At 40.0% G+C, this 16448-nt stretch overlaps 3 protein-coding genes and 1 long non-coding RNA gene across 5 annotated transcripts in view; 2 read left to right on the forward strand and 2 right to left on the reverse strand.

Moving 5' to 3' along the window:
- Positions 1-4945, reverse strand: part of LOC6557178 (calcium-transporting ATPase type 2C member 1) — a 52635-nt gene extending 47690 nt beyond the window's left edge. For both annotated transcript variants that reach the window (XR_004365640.2, XM_001984903.3), the window contains exon 1: positions 4052-4945. Coding sequence is in view for 1 of the 2 variants with exons in the window: in XM_001984903.3 (XP_001984939.1) it covers positions 4052-4450 (399 nt within the window). In the remaining variant the exon portion in view is untranslated. The remainder of the gene's footprint in view (positions 1-4051) is intronic.
- Positions 1985-2380, forward strand: LOC116806465. Its single transcript, XR_004365641.2, has 2 exons — positions 1985-2070; positions 2142-2380. It is a non-coding gene; the product is annotated as an uncharacterized LOC116806465 (long non-coding RNA).
- A 347-nt stretch (positions 4946-5292) lies between the features above and the next one.
- LOC6557188 (ras-GEF domain-containing family member 1B) lies at positions 5293-12606 on the reverse strand. Its single transcript, XM_001984902.3, has 5 exons — positions 12107-12606; positions 7830-9524; positions 7108-7251; positions 6820-7022; positions 5293-6746 (listed from the first exon to the last, which is right to left on the reverse strand). Exons 2-5 carry the CDS (start codon positions 9426-9428, stop codon positions 6440-6442), a joined length of 2253 nt encoding a protein of 750 aa, XP_001984938.1. The 5' UTR covers positions 9429-9524; positions 12107-12606; the 3' UTR covers positions 5293-6439.
- Positions 12607-13375: 769 nt separating this feature from the next.
- On the forward strand, positions 13376-15877 carry LOC6557410 (mucin-19). Its single transcript, XM_001984901.3, has 4 exons — positions 13376-14361; positions 14416-15236; positions 15449-15633; positions 15709-15877. Exons 1-4 carry the CDS (start codon positions 13602-13604, stop codon positions 15824-15826), a joined length of 1884 nt encoding a protein of 627 aa, XP_001984937.1. The 5' UTR covers positions 13376-13601; the 3' UTR covers positions 15827-15877.
- Positions 15878-16448: the final 571 nt, after the last annotated feature.

A 16448-nucleotide genomic window follows, 5' to 3' on the forward strand; every position in this document is an offset into this window, starting at 1 on the left:
TCATTTAGAGGATCGTATTAGATAGTCGAGTCTCGACTTAATTGGTCTCCACATAAATATATAAAAACAAGTACCATTATTCATCGAAAAGTGTCTAAAAATATGCCACAGTCGCTATTAAATATTTCATTTATAAGCAACTTTGTAAATAATGGAAAACAATAAAAAATAATAACATAATTTAAATAGACGCATTAAACACACAAAATAGCTCATAATTTCTGTTATGCAAATCATGTTAAACACTCAATCAAAGAAGAAGCTCCCTAGGGGGATTTCATTGTCCGCCTGTCTGTCTGTCTTCATTAGAGTCATCACGTAGAAGAGCAGCAAATAAAGCGCTTCATTTTATGATAATATTATGGCATGAAATCAGGTTAACTGCAGGCACTGCATTTTGTAGACCTGGTTGATAAATCTTCCTAGTCGTGTTGTTGCAAATGCATGTGCCACAAAGCGTTTTTAGCACTTATTTTATGCAAGTCACAAAATGCTAAAACAAAAGCAAAAACGAGACACGGGAGATAGGCGACAGGCAACAGAGCGACGACCGGCGACCGACGCCCTGCTGCAACGCCTATATAATGTCACACCACAAAAGCACTTGCCACACCCCCTCTCCCCCCTCCCCGGCGCCATCACCACGTCCCCAATTCAGTGCCATGCTGTTATTGTTGTTGCATTGTGTTTACTAAAATAAGCAAACAGAACAACAGCGTTGAACGGTCAGTTGGGCAATCAAAATGAAGCACAGCATGTAGAACGAGGGGCGTATGCGTGTTTTTAGTAGCAAAGTGCAACGTGCAACGAGGACATCGTTTGCCCCACCAAATCTAGGTTAGATTGCACCAATGCAGTCAGTTGAGTTTCTGAGTCTCTCTTCTCCATAATGAGCCTCACTTGATGCGTACCACATTTGAGCAGGGGCCAGAGCATAAATTAATTGGTTAGCAAACTCACATACATGCATACACACACACACACAAGCTCACACACACACACACATAAAAAGTAACGAGTGTAGGGGTGAATAAGAATAGGGACAAGGTAGCTATTGAAAAATGCAGGTAGATAGCGAGAGAAAAAGAGAGAAAAGTGCTGGCAACTTATGTTTGCAAAAAAGCTGGCAACGTTAAAAGGAAGTTAATAGCAGCCAGCTAAACAGCGTTAGCAGGCATCGCTCAAGAGTTGCCAGACTGTGCAGAATTAGTCAGTTCAGCAGATCAGCCGTTGATAAACTTAATTACCATATTAGGCAGAAAACGAACAATATAATAATAAGCACATAATAAAAATCAAATATCAAACCTACTAATAATAAAATTCATATATATATATTTATAAGATAAAAAAAAACTTAATATTATAAAAAAGAGAGATGGTAATTGTCGTGAATCTTGTCAGTATTCTTATGGATACTACTCGTAATTCTTAAAATTTTAGTTGCAGTTTTTGAAGAAAAGTTTCCGACACCCTGTAAGAAATGCGCTAGGTCAAGCATCGCCCTCAATTGTGTACATTCAACTGAGTTATTTTGCAGCTGCTACCGCGATAAGCAAATTGTCTATTTGACTACATTATTGCACTTCTCCACTGACAACAATATGAACCGTTTTAAATATTAGTTTCCGATGGTACCGACACAAAATTACTGATAAGCACCGTTGAATGCTTCGTAGTATTTTATTTCATTATGATGATATATCACGTGAATCGAATCGTTAATGCCCTAAAGGTTTCATTCAATTATTAAAAGATTAAAGAATCTAATTCAATTAAATAGTGAACACATGTAATTTATAATAATAATTTCAGTTTTTGACAGACAGTATTAATAAATTAACATAACCGTATCGAGGGTATACAAAATACAATATAGCGATAAGTAAATCTGCCATCAGAGTTTCCCTTCAGACATTTGTAAATACTATGCATATATAAGCTGTACATTTTTAAGCCTTTGGTTCAGTTGAACATAAGCTGTCGCAATGAATAAAACCTTCACTTGTACAAACATGAAGATTAAAGTCTTGCCATTTCTCATATTGGCCTCCATTGCACTGACAAATGGTGAGTGACAAAGTGATTGAAATAAATAATAAATAAATTAAAAAGTAATATGATAATCCCGATTTATATAGGAATCGTTGCGCCTATTTGTCCGCATTGGACCGAATGTTGGTATTATAAAACTGGCCGAGATGTTTACTGACTGCAGCAGAGATTATCGTATTATTCTGAAATGTTCCGTAAGCCCTGGAGAAGAAAAAAGCGAATAATCTGCATTCAGATTGACGAACGCTTGTCAGAGTCGACATGTGAAAGTAGTACGACGATCTAAATATATCTAGATTTACAGTTACATACTCACAAAAACACACACGTGCCACAAATATTGTTGCCTTGGGGGAGAGGGTTGTAATTAATTTTCAAATGCACAACATTTTCAGCAGCGTCGTCTATGATTGACATGGGCTTGACGCGTTTTATTATTGATGGAGCTGCGTGTTGATGTGGTTGGAAAGATTGTAAAGGGGGAAAAGGGTAACGCATTTTCATGGCTTGCGGCATAAGGGTACGTACATTAATATAATGGCATTAATAATGACCAGGTGTGAACACCATGCCAGTAAGTATACCAAACTGTTTACCGTTAGTTATTGTTATAGCCGAGACACTTGAGTAAAAATGTGCATAGATACAAGCATTTATCGATTTTTGTGCGCTACACTCCGAAAAAATGTGTGTGACATAAGCTTGAATAGGATGATGAGCAGTTACATCGATTGTGTAACGCTTACTTTAAGTCTAAATGTAATATTTCTACAAGTTCTTTGCAGTATATTTTCACATTCCATGCAATGGGCGTGCTTAAGAGATAATCTGGCAAATATTTAAAAAAAAAAAAACAGCAGGGGGAACATGGTCACACTGGTCAAGGCGGACAAAGACCGTCGGCTTTTCACAAACATTTTAAGTAGACATCATTACTTGCCCCCGCCCCTCACACACACACACACACACACCCCAAAACAAGCCTGGCCGCAAAATGACTTTGACAACAACATAAATCCATTAACATCAGCAGCATTAAACGTGATTTCGCCTCGCCACTGTTAAACTCTGGCAACTCTGGCGTCGTCTCAGCGTCGCTTAACTTTGTTCTGTTTGGCTTGGCTATTTAAACAATTGCATGATATTCAAATGACTTTTGTTGTTTGGGTTGGTTTTCCTAGTCTTAGTTTGTTCAGGTGAGCCGCCGTTTTTCTAGCTGTATATTATATTTTTTTTCTTTGTTGCTATATCGATTTTTTTTGGTTGTGTGCTTTCTTGAGTGCAACGTTGACTGTTTTCTGTTGCTCATTGTTTATTTTTATTTTTTGTTATTTGTGTTTGCCATTTTTGCTGGCACTTATGTCATTCTATCTTTAACTTTGTTTAAATAAATACTGTTTTTTTTTCATATAACGTGCAAATAGTTAAAAATAAACAGCATTAGCTATGATAATCTACAATCTGTATGTATGCTGTTTTATTTACCCAAATCAAATTAAATGTTATGGCGAGCAACTGTTTTGCAAGTGATCTGCATATTTCAATATTGGTAAATACGTACAATAACTGTGAGTTAAAAATAAAGAGGCTGTCCCATTAATGTGGCTATGCAATTGTTAATTTTTACTTGATCTTAGAGCGTATACTCTACCTTCAATCCTCGGACTGTAAGCGCTGTTAATCCCTATTATATTCAAATCTTATCTTTTGCAAACAACATTAATAGAGAAATAGAGTTTTCTTAATTTTACGCAACTCGCACCTAATTCACTTTACTTTTAACAAAGAAAAGTGCCAAATAAATTGACTGTACGCTATCTTAAGCCAGAGACTTCTGATTGATCATTAAGAGAAAATAGCGAAAATTTTACAAATTAATATATTATATTTTGCGCATGGGATATTTACATTTTGTTTGTCTTTACATCTATTTTAATGTACATGTGTGTATATGTGCATGTTGAGATTTATCGATTGCGTGGCGTTGTTGACTCACCTCGATAATACTATCACTGCCCAGTCCGCAGATCTTATTCTTTTTGTTGTACAACTGTTCCAATTGCTGCTTGCGCTGCTTACGCTGCTTACGTGTGGCTAAACGCAATCCACCGCTGCCAATGCCGGCGCCTCTGCCGCTGCCGTCGCCGCCCCCAACAACCTGCGCTGCAATGACAATTTCGTCGTCGTCTTCTTCGTCGTCGTCGCCGCCGTCGTCGCCGTTCCCAGCGTCGCCGTCGTCGTCGTTGTTAAGTACTAAACCAGCAGGTGGCGAACCACTCAAATTGAATTCATCGGCATCGATATCGGCTGCGGTGTCCGGCAGCAAATCTAAATCGCTATTAAAGCTCAGATCCAAATCTTGGGGCAATTTTGCATACTTTTGATTATTTTTCATGTTTCCTGCTTGTTTGTGTGAGTCATGCCATGTGCAGCACTGTTATCGGTTTATCGTCTTGATTTGTTATTTGTTGCAATTCGCGCAACACACACAAGCACACACACACGCACACTAAAGCATCAATATAAACACGAACCAAAACAAAAATGAGCACAATCGATTTTTCCGTCGCTTTTTGTCGCTGTGTTTTTGGTTCGCTTTGTTTGTGCCCCACTCCTGGCAACAATAACAACAACAGGTTCTTATTTCAGCTGCGCTTCATCAACTCCCACTTCAATCGTCCTTTAAGCTTAAATAATTGAACAAAAACAAATCAGCCACACGCTATGAAAAGTTGCAATTGCACTCTACACACACATAACACAAAGAGAGACAATTGTGCTGGAAATTCGTTTTGATGCGCTTGTCTTGGATTCCAACTAGAGTATTTTATGCGTTGATTTCGGCTTTTGATTTTTCATTAAAATGTTCACCGTGAGGACGTCTGCACGCCAACAGAATCGCATCGCGTATAAAGCTCAGCGCCAATGCCGATGCCGCTTTCCCCCTATGTGATTGCTTTTCTACGTGTATATATATATGTGTGTGTGTGTGTGTATGTGCCTGTTGTGTAGGGGCTGTTTTGGGACCCAAGAGTTATCGAGACAAACTTTACCACATCGATAGCATATTTTGTTTGACAACACTACTTATCGCACTGGATAGCGACAGCAAGTAGCTTTTGTCATAGAGCAGTCGGAAAATTAACCCGCGAAAGACATAAATTTCAAATTTGTAAGGACATAGCCAGCTTATACTGAATTCTACAGAATTAAATAAATTAAAAGACTTGCTGTTAATTATATTATGAGAATGGTGTTGATCAGTTGATTTATTCAAAAGCAGTGTTTTTTTTAACTCGATGTTATGCCAACTTAGTCCCTTTACAGTTATTATCATAAAGATACCAATACACATATCGTTATTAATTTTTGCTTTGAAAGATAAGTACATATATATATATATAAATATATATATTCTCGTTTGTTTCCTCGATTAAAAATTAGATCTTAAAAAGGATATAAGCATCATTGTAGCCGCCACAGTGTACATTTTTGTTGTTGTTGTCGTTCTTCTATTTCTTAGATTGAAAGAAATGTGTTTGAAGTAGAAGCTGCATTGCTAATAATTATTCGAAGCTTCAAGGACAAAAGCGTCATCAAACCAATATTAAATATTAAAAATGATTTAATTTAGCTATATAAAATTGTGTAAATATATCAATATAAATACTGTTCGCTTACAAAATATCGCGCACACACGCAAGTTTGTCAAATTGTTCAAAATAAATTATGACATAATATATGTATAAATATTTTCTTCCTTCCCGTTTCCGTAATACTAACAAATATTACATACATTTAACCAAATAAATAGAATCGATAAGTTGCGGCAATAAAATGTTTTAAGTACATACAATCATTTCGTTTTGTTATCGTTTTGCTTGATGCTAATTAAATAATTATTAATTTAATTACTGGCAACATTCTGGAGATGCTTTGCGTTTCATAGAAAATGTTCCTTGATTTTTTTTTTTTGCTTTTGCGCATGCGCCTCTGTGCAGTGTTGGTTAATGATAATTTAGTGCAATGTGTGTGTTGAAAAGGGAATATAAGGCCAGTCTTAAAATGGAAAAATGGAATTAATGATCAAGTGGAATTTAGATAAATGGGGTAATAATAAGTGATGAGTTGTACAGTTAAAAGCTGAAAAGTTGCCGCAAAGATTGCTTTAAAAGCAATTTGCCGGCTTTGAAATGGAGCAGCGCATGCGCCTGTGTCTGTCTCTAAACTAAACGCGGAACTTAGCCTAAACAATTTTCACCCCTTCTTACAATTTATAATCGACTTGTGTGTAAAAATTAGGTTACAAAAAATAAACATGGCAAGCGCTTAAGCGTAACTTAAATATAAATATATATTAGTATACTAAATATAGCAGAGTCAACTATTGCTGATGTTGTTGTTGTTGCTGTTGTTGTTGTTGCTGCTCCATTAATTGCAGCAGCAATTGTTGCTTCGTTTCGGCTTTCACAGTTTTATAGCGATCCTTCTCCTCGGTATTCTCGGGTGGCTCACATTCAAAGGATGCCATCGAGAGCGTATTTTCATTGAGCACCGTATTGTGCTGCAGATAGGCAATGACATTCGGCAATTTCTCAAATGGACACGACACCTTCTTCCATTCGTTGAACTCCATCACTTGTTTGGCGAGCTGTGAGCATTTCTCAAAATTGATATGATTGTTTGGCAAACTACAAGAAATTCAAATTAATTTTATTATATCTTATTCAAGTTACACAAGTTCAAGAAAGTTCAAACACTCACCGATTCGAGCAGCCTTCGTTTAGAAAATATAGATCCTTAACAAATAAACTAAAAAATGGAATGATTATGCGTTCGCGATCCTCTGTGGCACCCTCGGAGCGCCACATGGCAGCTTTAAGCGTCGAGCGATAACTGTTAAAATTCGATGTTGGATCCATTTGATGTTCCAGCACTGAGAATTTTGCCGATTGCACTTTAGACCACTGCAAAATCAAAAACAAATATAAATCAATCAGTCTCTCTCTCTATAAGTATTTACTCTATATATAGATTTTAGATAATATTTACCGTCTTTTTGAGTCTGCCAATGGGCGCCAGGTTTAGACCAGCTATTATGGCCATCAGACTATTAAAGTTGCCAATGTTGAAGCATTCACGCGCAGTCTCAATCCAATATTCAATAATACGCACACGCTGCTTCTTCTTCGGATACTGTGAAAACAAATACAAAAGTTAATAATAATTTTTAAAAAAGAATAACAAAATATATATTAAATACTGATTGTCTTCTAAATTTTACAAATTTAGCATTTCGAAGCAAAACTTTCAATTTAATAGATGCAATGAACTTTAATTTAATTATAGTTTTCAATCAATTAAAATGTCAATTTCTGTTTCTAAACCCTTTTATTAACTCAAATAATTTAAATAATCGTATTCACTGATTAAAATTGCTTAGTAAAAGTTACATTTATTGAGCCAACTCTCATATGAAAAGTATGTGATTTATTTATTTTGGTAACAATTAAATTTCTTCAGCCAACTCTCATATCAAAATATTGTGATTTATTTATTTTAAAGCCCTGCTTCAACTTATTGATTTGCATATTTTTTGATTGGTTTGGTTTTTTGATTCTTTTTGGGTTCGCATATTTCATTTGCATACGCAAATGCCTTGCAACATATTGGGCACTGCAGGGACGCAATCATTTTAAGCACTCACTAATCCCTACCCCGCTCCACACTAATCCTTCTCCACACACCACCCACCAACACCAACCACAACCCACCTTAACAATTTCGGTGGCTGTCAAATAACTGAGACGATTGAACCACTGCACATACGATTCCAAGTTGCGTGTCTTTTTCATATCGTTCAATGAGCTGCTGCTGACAGCAGTCCCTGCACCTCCCGTTGCCACATCTCCAGTGGCAGTGGCACATTTGGCCTGCTGATAATCCTTGGCGAAGGCCTGCACAAACTCCTCGGGTCCAATGTGCGAGAGACGCTCCAGTTCAATGGCCGTCAGCTGATGGGCCAAATGCTCGCAGCTGCCACAAATGTCCATTATGCCGAAAACCTCATCCGGTTGTGGCGTGCTCGAAGCCGAGTTGCTGCCACTCGTTGAGCTGCCCGAAACGGAGCCAGCACTCGTTGGAATGCCACCATTTGTGGCACTGTTGCTGTTGCTACCACTGCTGTTGCTGTTGTTGCTATTGTTGCCACTCGCTGTTGCATGCGACGACGACGACGAGCTGCTGCCCAGAAACGTCTGAAACGGATTATGCAAATTGAGATGCAAATGATGATGATGATGATGATGATGATGATGATGATGTTGTTGTTGCTGATGCTGATGTTGCAGCTGCTGTTGCAGTTGATTTTGTGGCTGGTGTTCGATGTTGTTGGTTGATTGTTCGTTGTTGTTCACCGTCTGCAGAAATTCCTCGTATTGCTCTAAAGCTGTCAGCCGGGAGACGAGCAATTGAAGAATGCGCGAGACCTGCTTGCCCAGCGAGTTGTCGATGTAGACACATTTTCTGGCGAGGATGCGCACCTGTTGCATCAGACGCTCATCCCGAAAATCATACGGAAAGATCTCAATCCATTCGGAGAGCAAACGAATGCAGTGTTGCGCCGAACGTTGCGTCAATGTGCGCTGCTGTGGCTTCGGCTCGAGCTCGAGCTCCGAACTGGCGACAACTGCACCTGAGCCAACTGCAGCTGCAGCTGAAGCAGCTCCCCCCTTGCGCTGTGTCAGCGGCGAGGCAGAGTTCAAGTGCAACGCCAGCGATGATGTGGGTTGAGCAACTGCCTCATCGACCACATCGCTAGCCGACTGTTGCTGCTCCCAGCAGGCGGAGATTTTGGCGAGCAGCTCGTGCGGGCGTATAAATAAACGACCGCTCAGCAGAAACGCAAAGAGAAAAGCATGCTCCGGATAATAGTCGTGTGTGGGCACCATATGCATGATCAGCGATTGCAAAGTACCCGCCTGCAATTTGCCATCGCTGTAGACCAGTTGCCAATCCTTTGGCTGTGACTGTTGCTCCCTGCTGCTTTTGGTCTGCTGCGGCGAACCATAGCTGAGCTGACGCTGCTCAACGATGGGCAGCTGGGATTTCTCCACATGCGAACTGTCGCGTCGATGGGTGGCAAGTGTTTTGGCCACAATGCCAATGCCGCTGCCAGTGCTGCTATTGCTGCGCTGTGTCTTCAAATCCGGCAGAGTTTTATGTGTTGTTGTTGTTGCAGTTGCTCCAGTTGCTGCTGTTGTTGCTGTTGCTCCCGTTTTGGGCTTTAGATTGAGATTGATGTTGGCGCTGCCAGTGCTGCCACTGCGGCCATTTGTGGCACTATTGATGCCGCCGTTGCTCGACGACGACATTTGTATCCAGACGCTGCCGTTCTGCTCCAACTGCTCCTGCTCCTGCTCCTTTCCTGTCTATGCTTCGTGCGACGCATTTGCGGGCAGCGTCAAGAGCTGCAAATGAATTAACAGAAAGCAATTAGCTCAATTCGAAATGTGAGAGGAATCCTTAGAAAAGGAAATACAATGAAAACAGCAAAACATGCAAAGAAAATGGCCAATGACAAACGGATATCGGAGCAATTTAATCGACCTAAGCAATTAGCGCTGCAAAAGGGAATAAAGAAATCGCCAGAATGTCATTTAACTCAAGCTATTTGCGTTTCATTTGAGCCCTTTGTGTTAGCCAACATAAAACTGCGAAAAGCAGCTAAAATTGAATTCTTTGTGACGGTTTCTTTCTTATAAATAAACACTTGAATTTCAAGTTTTATTTATTTTTATTTATACTCTTTCTGAAGCGTATTATTTTTAATTGAAATATTAATTTGTACTTTTAATTATTCTTTACTGTTTGCATTTTTTGTCAACACTAAATAAATAAAATATTAAAAAGAAACGTTAGCGCAAAAACGTGCCTTTTTTAAAATAGAAAAATTTGACCTTTTCACAGTCAAACATCCGCTTTGAAAACGGAAGTGACCAGATTTCGCCAATTTAAGAGGAGCACCTAAATTAACAGAACGTCTAAACACCCTAATAGACCGGATTTGAACTGCAGAGATCTAAATTTTAGTGCGGAGTTCAATATATTATGTTGTAGATAAGTTTTAAGCAAATTGTATTTATATTTTTGTTTATTTCACGCCTGACTATGAACTGAAAATTATTATTATTATTATAATTCATTAAGGTTGATATATCTATATCTAAGCCTAACTCAATTCCACAAAACTCAAAATTTCAAGTGACTGTTCCTATGGAGGATATATGCTAAATGACTCAGAATTGGTCGCCAAGTTATATAACCGAGTAAAACAACAAAATCAGGCAGGCGGACATGACTATAAAAGACCCAACTCGTGATGCCTATCAAGAATATATATATATACTAAATATGGGATCGGCACTGCTCAACAAAGCTAAAGTACCCTCTAGAAAGGGTATCAAAAGTATTATTTACGCTTTTATGACTAACTTGTGGCTTAGTTGATCAACCGGCAATTTTTCACAGCAGTTTTGAAGAAATCTAATTCCATTTATAACAAATTTTTAATACGCTACATAATCAAATATTGTAAATAAATCCGCATCGAAATATGTAAATGCAATTAAAGTTAATAATACAAATTAGTAAGGCTAATTTCCAAAAGAAACAAATAAAAGTCAAATTTGACATGTTAATTTTCGTTAAAAAAAGAAATGTAGCTTTTAATAGCCGAACACAAAATAATAAACTGATCTCTGCTAAGCGCTAACAAAAAACAAAATAATATCTGCCATTGAAACAGAAACACACTTTGAACGAAGACAACGGAAAGACAGCAGAGCAGTGTAAAAAACCGGTAAAAAGCGGTAAGTGGAAACTGGAAAAGTGTCATTCAAAAGCATAAAATTCACAGAAAAGTGAAAAATGAATGCTGTTTGTTGTTGTTATTGTTTTACTGTTATTGTTGTTGTTGTTGTTGTTGCTATTGATTGCTGAATACGATACTTAAGCACGTAAGCGCAACCCACACACACACACATAATAAATATATATATATATAACGTCTCTGTCTCTTTCTCTCCACCCACTTGGCCGCTATACTCAAAAGGCCATAATAAATCCAAGGAGGAGATAATGAAAACAATGTACTTTAAAACTGTTAATTTGCAGCTTATCACTGGAAGTGAACGAGCCGGGAAGGGGTATGGCTGGAAGGGGGGTGGGGAGAATTACAAATATTAATTAACAGCAAAACAAAATACCAGAAAAAATGGGTCAACAAATTGTGAAGTGCTAAGGTTAAATGTTAATTGAATTACAGGTGAAAAGAAATTACAAACAAAAAAAAAAAAAAACGAAAAAATTACCCTTTAACACACACACACCTTCCACCCCACAACCACCCACTCGGTTCAATTTTCACTTTTCTTGGCACGCACAAGCAAATGGAATGAGAAGGGGAGGGGGAAATGGGTGAGTGGGCTGCAAGGCAGGGCAAAATATTAACTGTGGGCGAAAAACCGAAATCAATTACGAATGCGGTAAAAGCAAATTAAAATCTATATTTATAAAGTTTACAACACTACATATATACATCTATATATATATATATATACCATATGTACCAACAACAATAACAGCAACAACAACAGAGTGGAATGCACGACGCAGCAGCAGCAGCGATGCCATAAAAGCTTAAAACAACAACTGTAAAAACAACAACAACAATAGCAATCAAAGCGCACCATAATTTGTATACAAAAGCGTAGCGTGAAGAGTAAAAGGAAGGGAAAAGGCAACGGCAGCAATGACAGACATGGGATGGAGGATGAGGATGAGGAGAAGGAGAAGAGAACTGTGAAATGTAGACAAGTCAATAAATGGGGCCGTGGCCAGGCAGAGGCTGCTGCTGCTGCGACTGCTGCTGGAAAATTGGAATGGAATGAGAGCAAAACAAGGATAGCTGACTGACTGACTGGATGTGGTTGAATGCATGGCTGGGCAATTTAGTGAAGAGAGAGACACAAAAATTCTAATTGGAACTCACCTGCTGCCTGCTGCTGCAGCTCCGTTGCATTTCTCTCTTTCTCTCTCTGTTTGATTATGATTATGAATTATATATATGTATATGCAAATTAACACACGCACACAGAGCTCAGAAGAGAGCGAGTTTTAACTGCTGCTGATCACTCACTAGTACATTCCCATTTACTAGTTGACCCTCTCTCTCTCGCTCACTTCACACACACATGCATGTGCAGTTAAATCAGGACAGCAAAAGGGGCGCTGCCTATCAAAAGTGGAACACACGTTCCTGTCTATGCATGTGACTGTGTGTGTGTCTATGCGTTTGTGTGTTTGCAAATACAATTTACAATACGCGAAAGGTGAGCGTCGTTGTGCGACGCTTTACAGCACTTGGCTGGCTCTTTCCACCACCACCACCGCCGCCTTTGTCACCACCGCAGCAGCAACAGCAGCAATAACAATCGCTGTCGCATATGGCGGCCGCCTTTTGCCTTTTTTTCGTTTGGTCAGCGCAAATAAAACAAATTTGTATGTATTTGTTGTATTTCTTATTTCACTTTATACTTTTTCTTTTTTTTTTTTTGTTGTATTAAAAATGCGTCTTTTGCATACGTTTTCGTCTGTCTGTATTTGTATATTTGTATGCGTGTGTGTTTGTGTTTTGTATGTGTGTTGCGCGCCGACCGGTTTGTTTGCTACGCAGAATTTTCTTTTCCACTTTCTTTACGCCGCCCTTGCACTGCTTTTTTTATTATTATTTTTTATTGGTAATTTGATTATTGATTTCGTTGTTGGTTTTACGTTCACTTTTAAATAATTTATACACACACACATCAAGCGTCGATACGTTCGCCTTTCGCTTTTTATGGCATTAATAATGCATTTTTATATTGCGCCAATTAGCAACGTTTATGCCCGAAAGATACCGTTCGCCGTTCTCCACTCTGTAGCAATAGGCAAGGAGTGCGAAGACAAAACAAAAACCACGAGAGCAGTGTGAACGCATGCCGCAAACCCATAAAATACCAAAGCGATTAGTGTTGCTAGCGAGCACTTCAATTTAGTTAGTTGGCAACGCTAGTACCTGTATTTTTATGGCAAACTTAGAGATGGGCGATTTGCAAAACGATAGTAGAGTTGTTAAATACATAAATAAAGATCTGCTTATTTTAATTTTGTATAATTGCTCATTTTAGCTTTTCGTAGATAGTACCAGTTTTGGATCTAACAACTATCGTTTGTGAACTTAGACATATCGATAACAGCCCGGAATGCTAAAGTATCGCTTGTGTCCAGCACTAAGCAGCAGCAACAACAACAACTCTTGTGAAAAGTCGGCAGAGAAATGCAACGCAAGATTAACTAAATTTCCAGCGAAAAACCACAAAAAGGAAAACATTCACAAAAACAACACACAAACAAGAATAACAGCAACAAGAGCAACACACAAAGCGAACAACCAAAACAGCAAATACAACAAAAATAATTCAACGGCGGCTGGCAACAAATTTTAAATGGCCAATGGCAATGCGAACAATATCAAAACGGACGATGCTGCAGCTGCCCCAGCAACAACAACAACAACAGCTGCTGCTGGTGCAGCTGCCACACAGGAGACAGGCGCTGCAGGCAGCGAGGCTGTTAAGCAGCTGCGAGCGGAAAATCTAAACGATTTGGTTGCCGATTTGTGGCTCAATGATTACACAAATATACGTGCAACAGGGGCAGCTGCAACGGCAACAGCACCAACAACTACAACTGCTGCTGCTGCTGCTGCCACAAGCAATTCGAATGCGACAACAACATCAACGTTCTCCTTTAAGCACTTTTTATCCAGCAGCAGCACAATAACAGCGCCAAGCAGCACAGTCACCTCACTGGACCCGGCGTGTGGCACAGGCAACAGCAGCAGCAACAGTTGCAACAACAGCTGCAGCAACACGAACAGCAGCACAACAGCAACAACAATAACCACGCTGCCTAAATCGACTGGGGCACGTCCAAAGGTGCCACAATCGGCGTCTGATTTAAATGGCAGCTCCAAAATGAAACGTTCGCCACGCTTCAGCTCGTTTGACTCGCAGGCGAGTCTCGCCGAGTATGCGGCATGTGGCAGCAACACGAGCTCGATGCGTCTGCGACCCGATCTGCGTCTGCTGCACGATGCAGATGTACACAATGATGATGTTGGCGTCGTCGACGATGATGATTACGAGCACGCGGGCTTGGCTCAAATGCGCAACAGTCGCCTCTACGATGAACGCAACGATGATGGTGAGTCTCTCTTAATCCGCTAGAGAATTTCGATGCTCATCTCTCCCTTTGCAGATATATTTCCCAGCAAGCTGCATGCCTCATCGTCTTCGTCGTCGCGTTATGTGCCCCGCTCGTATTCCAGCAATGATATGCCACCTTCTTGTCCCGCTTCCTCGCCACGTCGTCGTGCCGCATTGCGTCCAAATCGATTGGTTTTATCAACTGCGGCTGCTGCTGCTGCACCCAAAATGAAGCTGGATCTGCCGCTGGACACAGCGTCGTCCTCGGCATCGGCGCTGCCCGATTTCGTGCAGGATCATTTGACGGAGGCTTGGTGTCCGCAGTCAGATGCCGCAGCTCAACTCAGCTCGCCGCCAAATTCACCAGCCGAGATCAATTGTAACAGCAGCGCAGGAGCTGCTGCTGGTGGCAACAATGCACTGCTGCTGCCTGCCTCAGGCTTGCCCAGCAATAGTAGCAGCAGTGGCAACAACAATGTCTCCTCCATGCCCGCCCAGCTGCCAGCAGGGAGCAACGAGGCAACTGCTTGCAGCACTGGGAAAATGCTGCCCGATTTTCTGTCGGATGGCCCCATTCTGCATTCGTCGCAGCGTTTGGCCGATGTCGCCATTGGTCTGCCCTCAAATCCGATGATTGACTCGCCGCCGCAGGACAGCACGGACAACAACAGCAGCTCGCTGCGTCAGCAGAACGAGCAACTGCAGCGCGATCTGCAAGAGACACGCCTCGAGCTGAGCGTCCAATCGCGTTCCGCCCACGAATTTGAGCAGCAACTTTTGGCTCTGACGGATGCGAGGCGCAGGGAGACTCAGGCAGCCGCCACGCAAACCCAGAACATGCAACGGCTGCGGCGACAGGTGGCGCAACTTGAGGTGAGTTCAGCTACAGTTGTCAGCAAAATAATAGCATCACTCTCACACTCTCCTTATGAAAGTTTTAAAATTAAAATTGAGCAAGAAAAAACGCATAATTTTTTCATCGTTTCCAATTTTATTCAAATTTTAAATACAAAATTAGGTTCTATGTTCGCAATTATATACATTTACAGAAGTTCTGATTTAATTATTTGTTTTTATTTTTACAGGCGGAGCTTTTTGCGCTGCGCGGCGGCGGCGGAGGAGGCAGCAGCGATTTGGGTGGAGGCGCCGCAGTATTGACTCCAGGCAGCAGTCACAGCACCACAAGCAGCAACACATCGCGTCCGTCCAGAACACATCAATTGTCGCGGGACTTGCTGCGTGCCGCCGACAATGCCGAACAGAATCTGAGGTGAATATTTGGTAAAAATCTCAATTTAGAACAATTAAAACTCACCATTTCTTCTTCTTCTGCTGTCCCGCACAGACAATTGCTGGTTGGTGTGGATAATTTACGACAGATGGCGGCAAATTTGGAGCAGCCAACGGCGCCAGCTGCAACGCCACGCAGTCCCAGTTCCGATCCGTACACTGAATTTAAATAGGTTGCAGTTGCAATGTTGTTCTTTATGTGCGCTGTGTGTGTGTTTGATGTGTGGTGTGTGTGCTTTTTTTGCATTAAATCAGTTTTCAGTTTTGTTATTTGCAAAAACGCCACCTAGCGCTTGTTTTAGCAACAGCCCGAATATCATTTTTATATAGCGCTACATATACAACACATACATATACATATTTAATATGCGAATAATAACGGTCCTATTTGTGGCAGCTTGGAACTGGATTCGAACTGGAAGTGATGGAGGTCGCATCAAAGCACAGACTTGTGATGTTTGAACGGATATATAAATTAAACTAAAATAAAGTGTAAGATATACATATAAATATATATATATATAAACATAAATATATATATTTTAATTGTGTTGTATGCCTAACAAATGTTTAAAAATATCAATAATGCAACTGTAAATTTAGAGCAAAATGCAAAAATCGATCGAAGAACAAACAAGCTAAAAAATAAACACTCAGCACCGACAAATTAAATAATGCTAACAAGGGAATTAATATAACGTTAAACGGCTAACTTCAACACACAACAGACACCATAATCATATATATTTATATATATATATGTATATATATTTTGTTAAAAACAAAACCATATTT

Source organism: Drosophila grimshawi, unplaced genomic scaffold, assembly GCF_018153295.1.
Source record: "Drosophila grimshawi isolate 15287-2541.00 unplaced genomic scaffold, ASM1815329v1 contig_44, whole genome shotgun sequence".
NCBI classification, from domain to species: Eukaryota; Metazoa; Arthropoda; class Insecta; order Diptera; family Drosophilidae; genus Drosophila; species Drosophila grimshawi.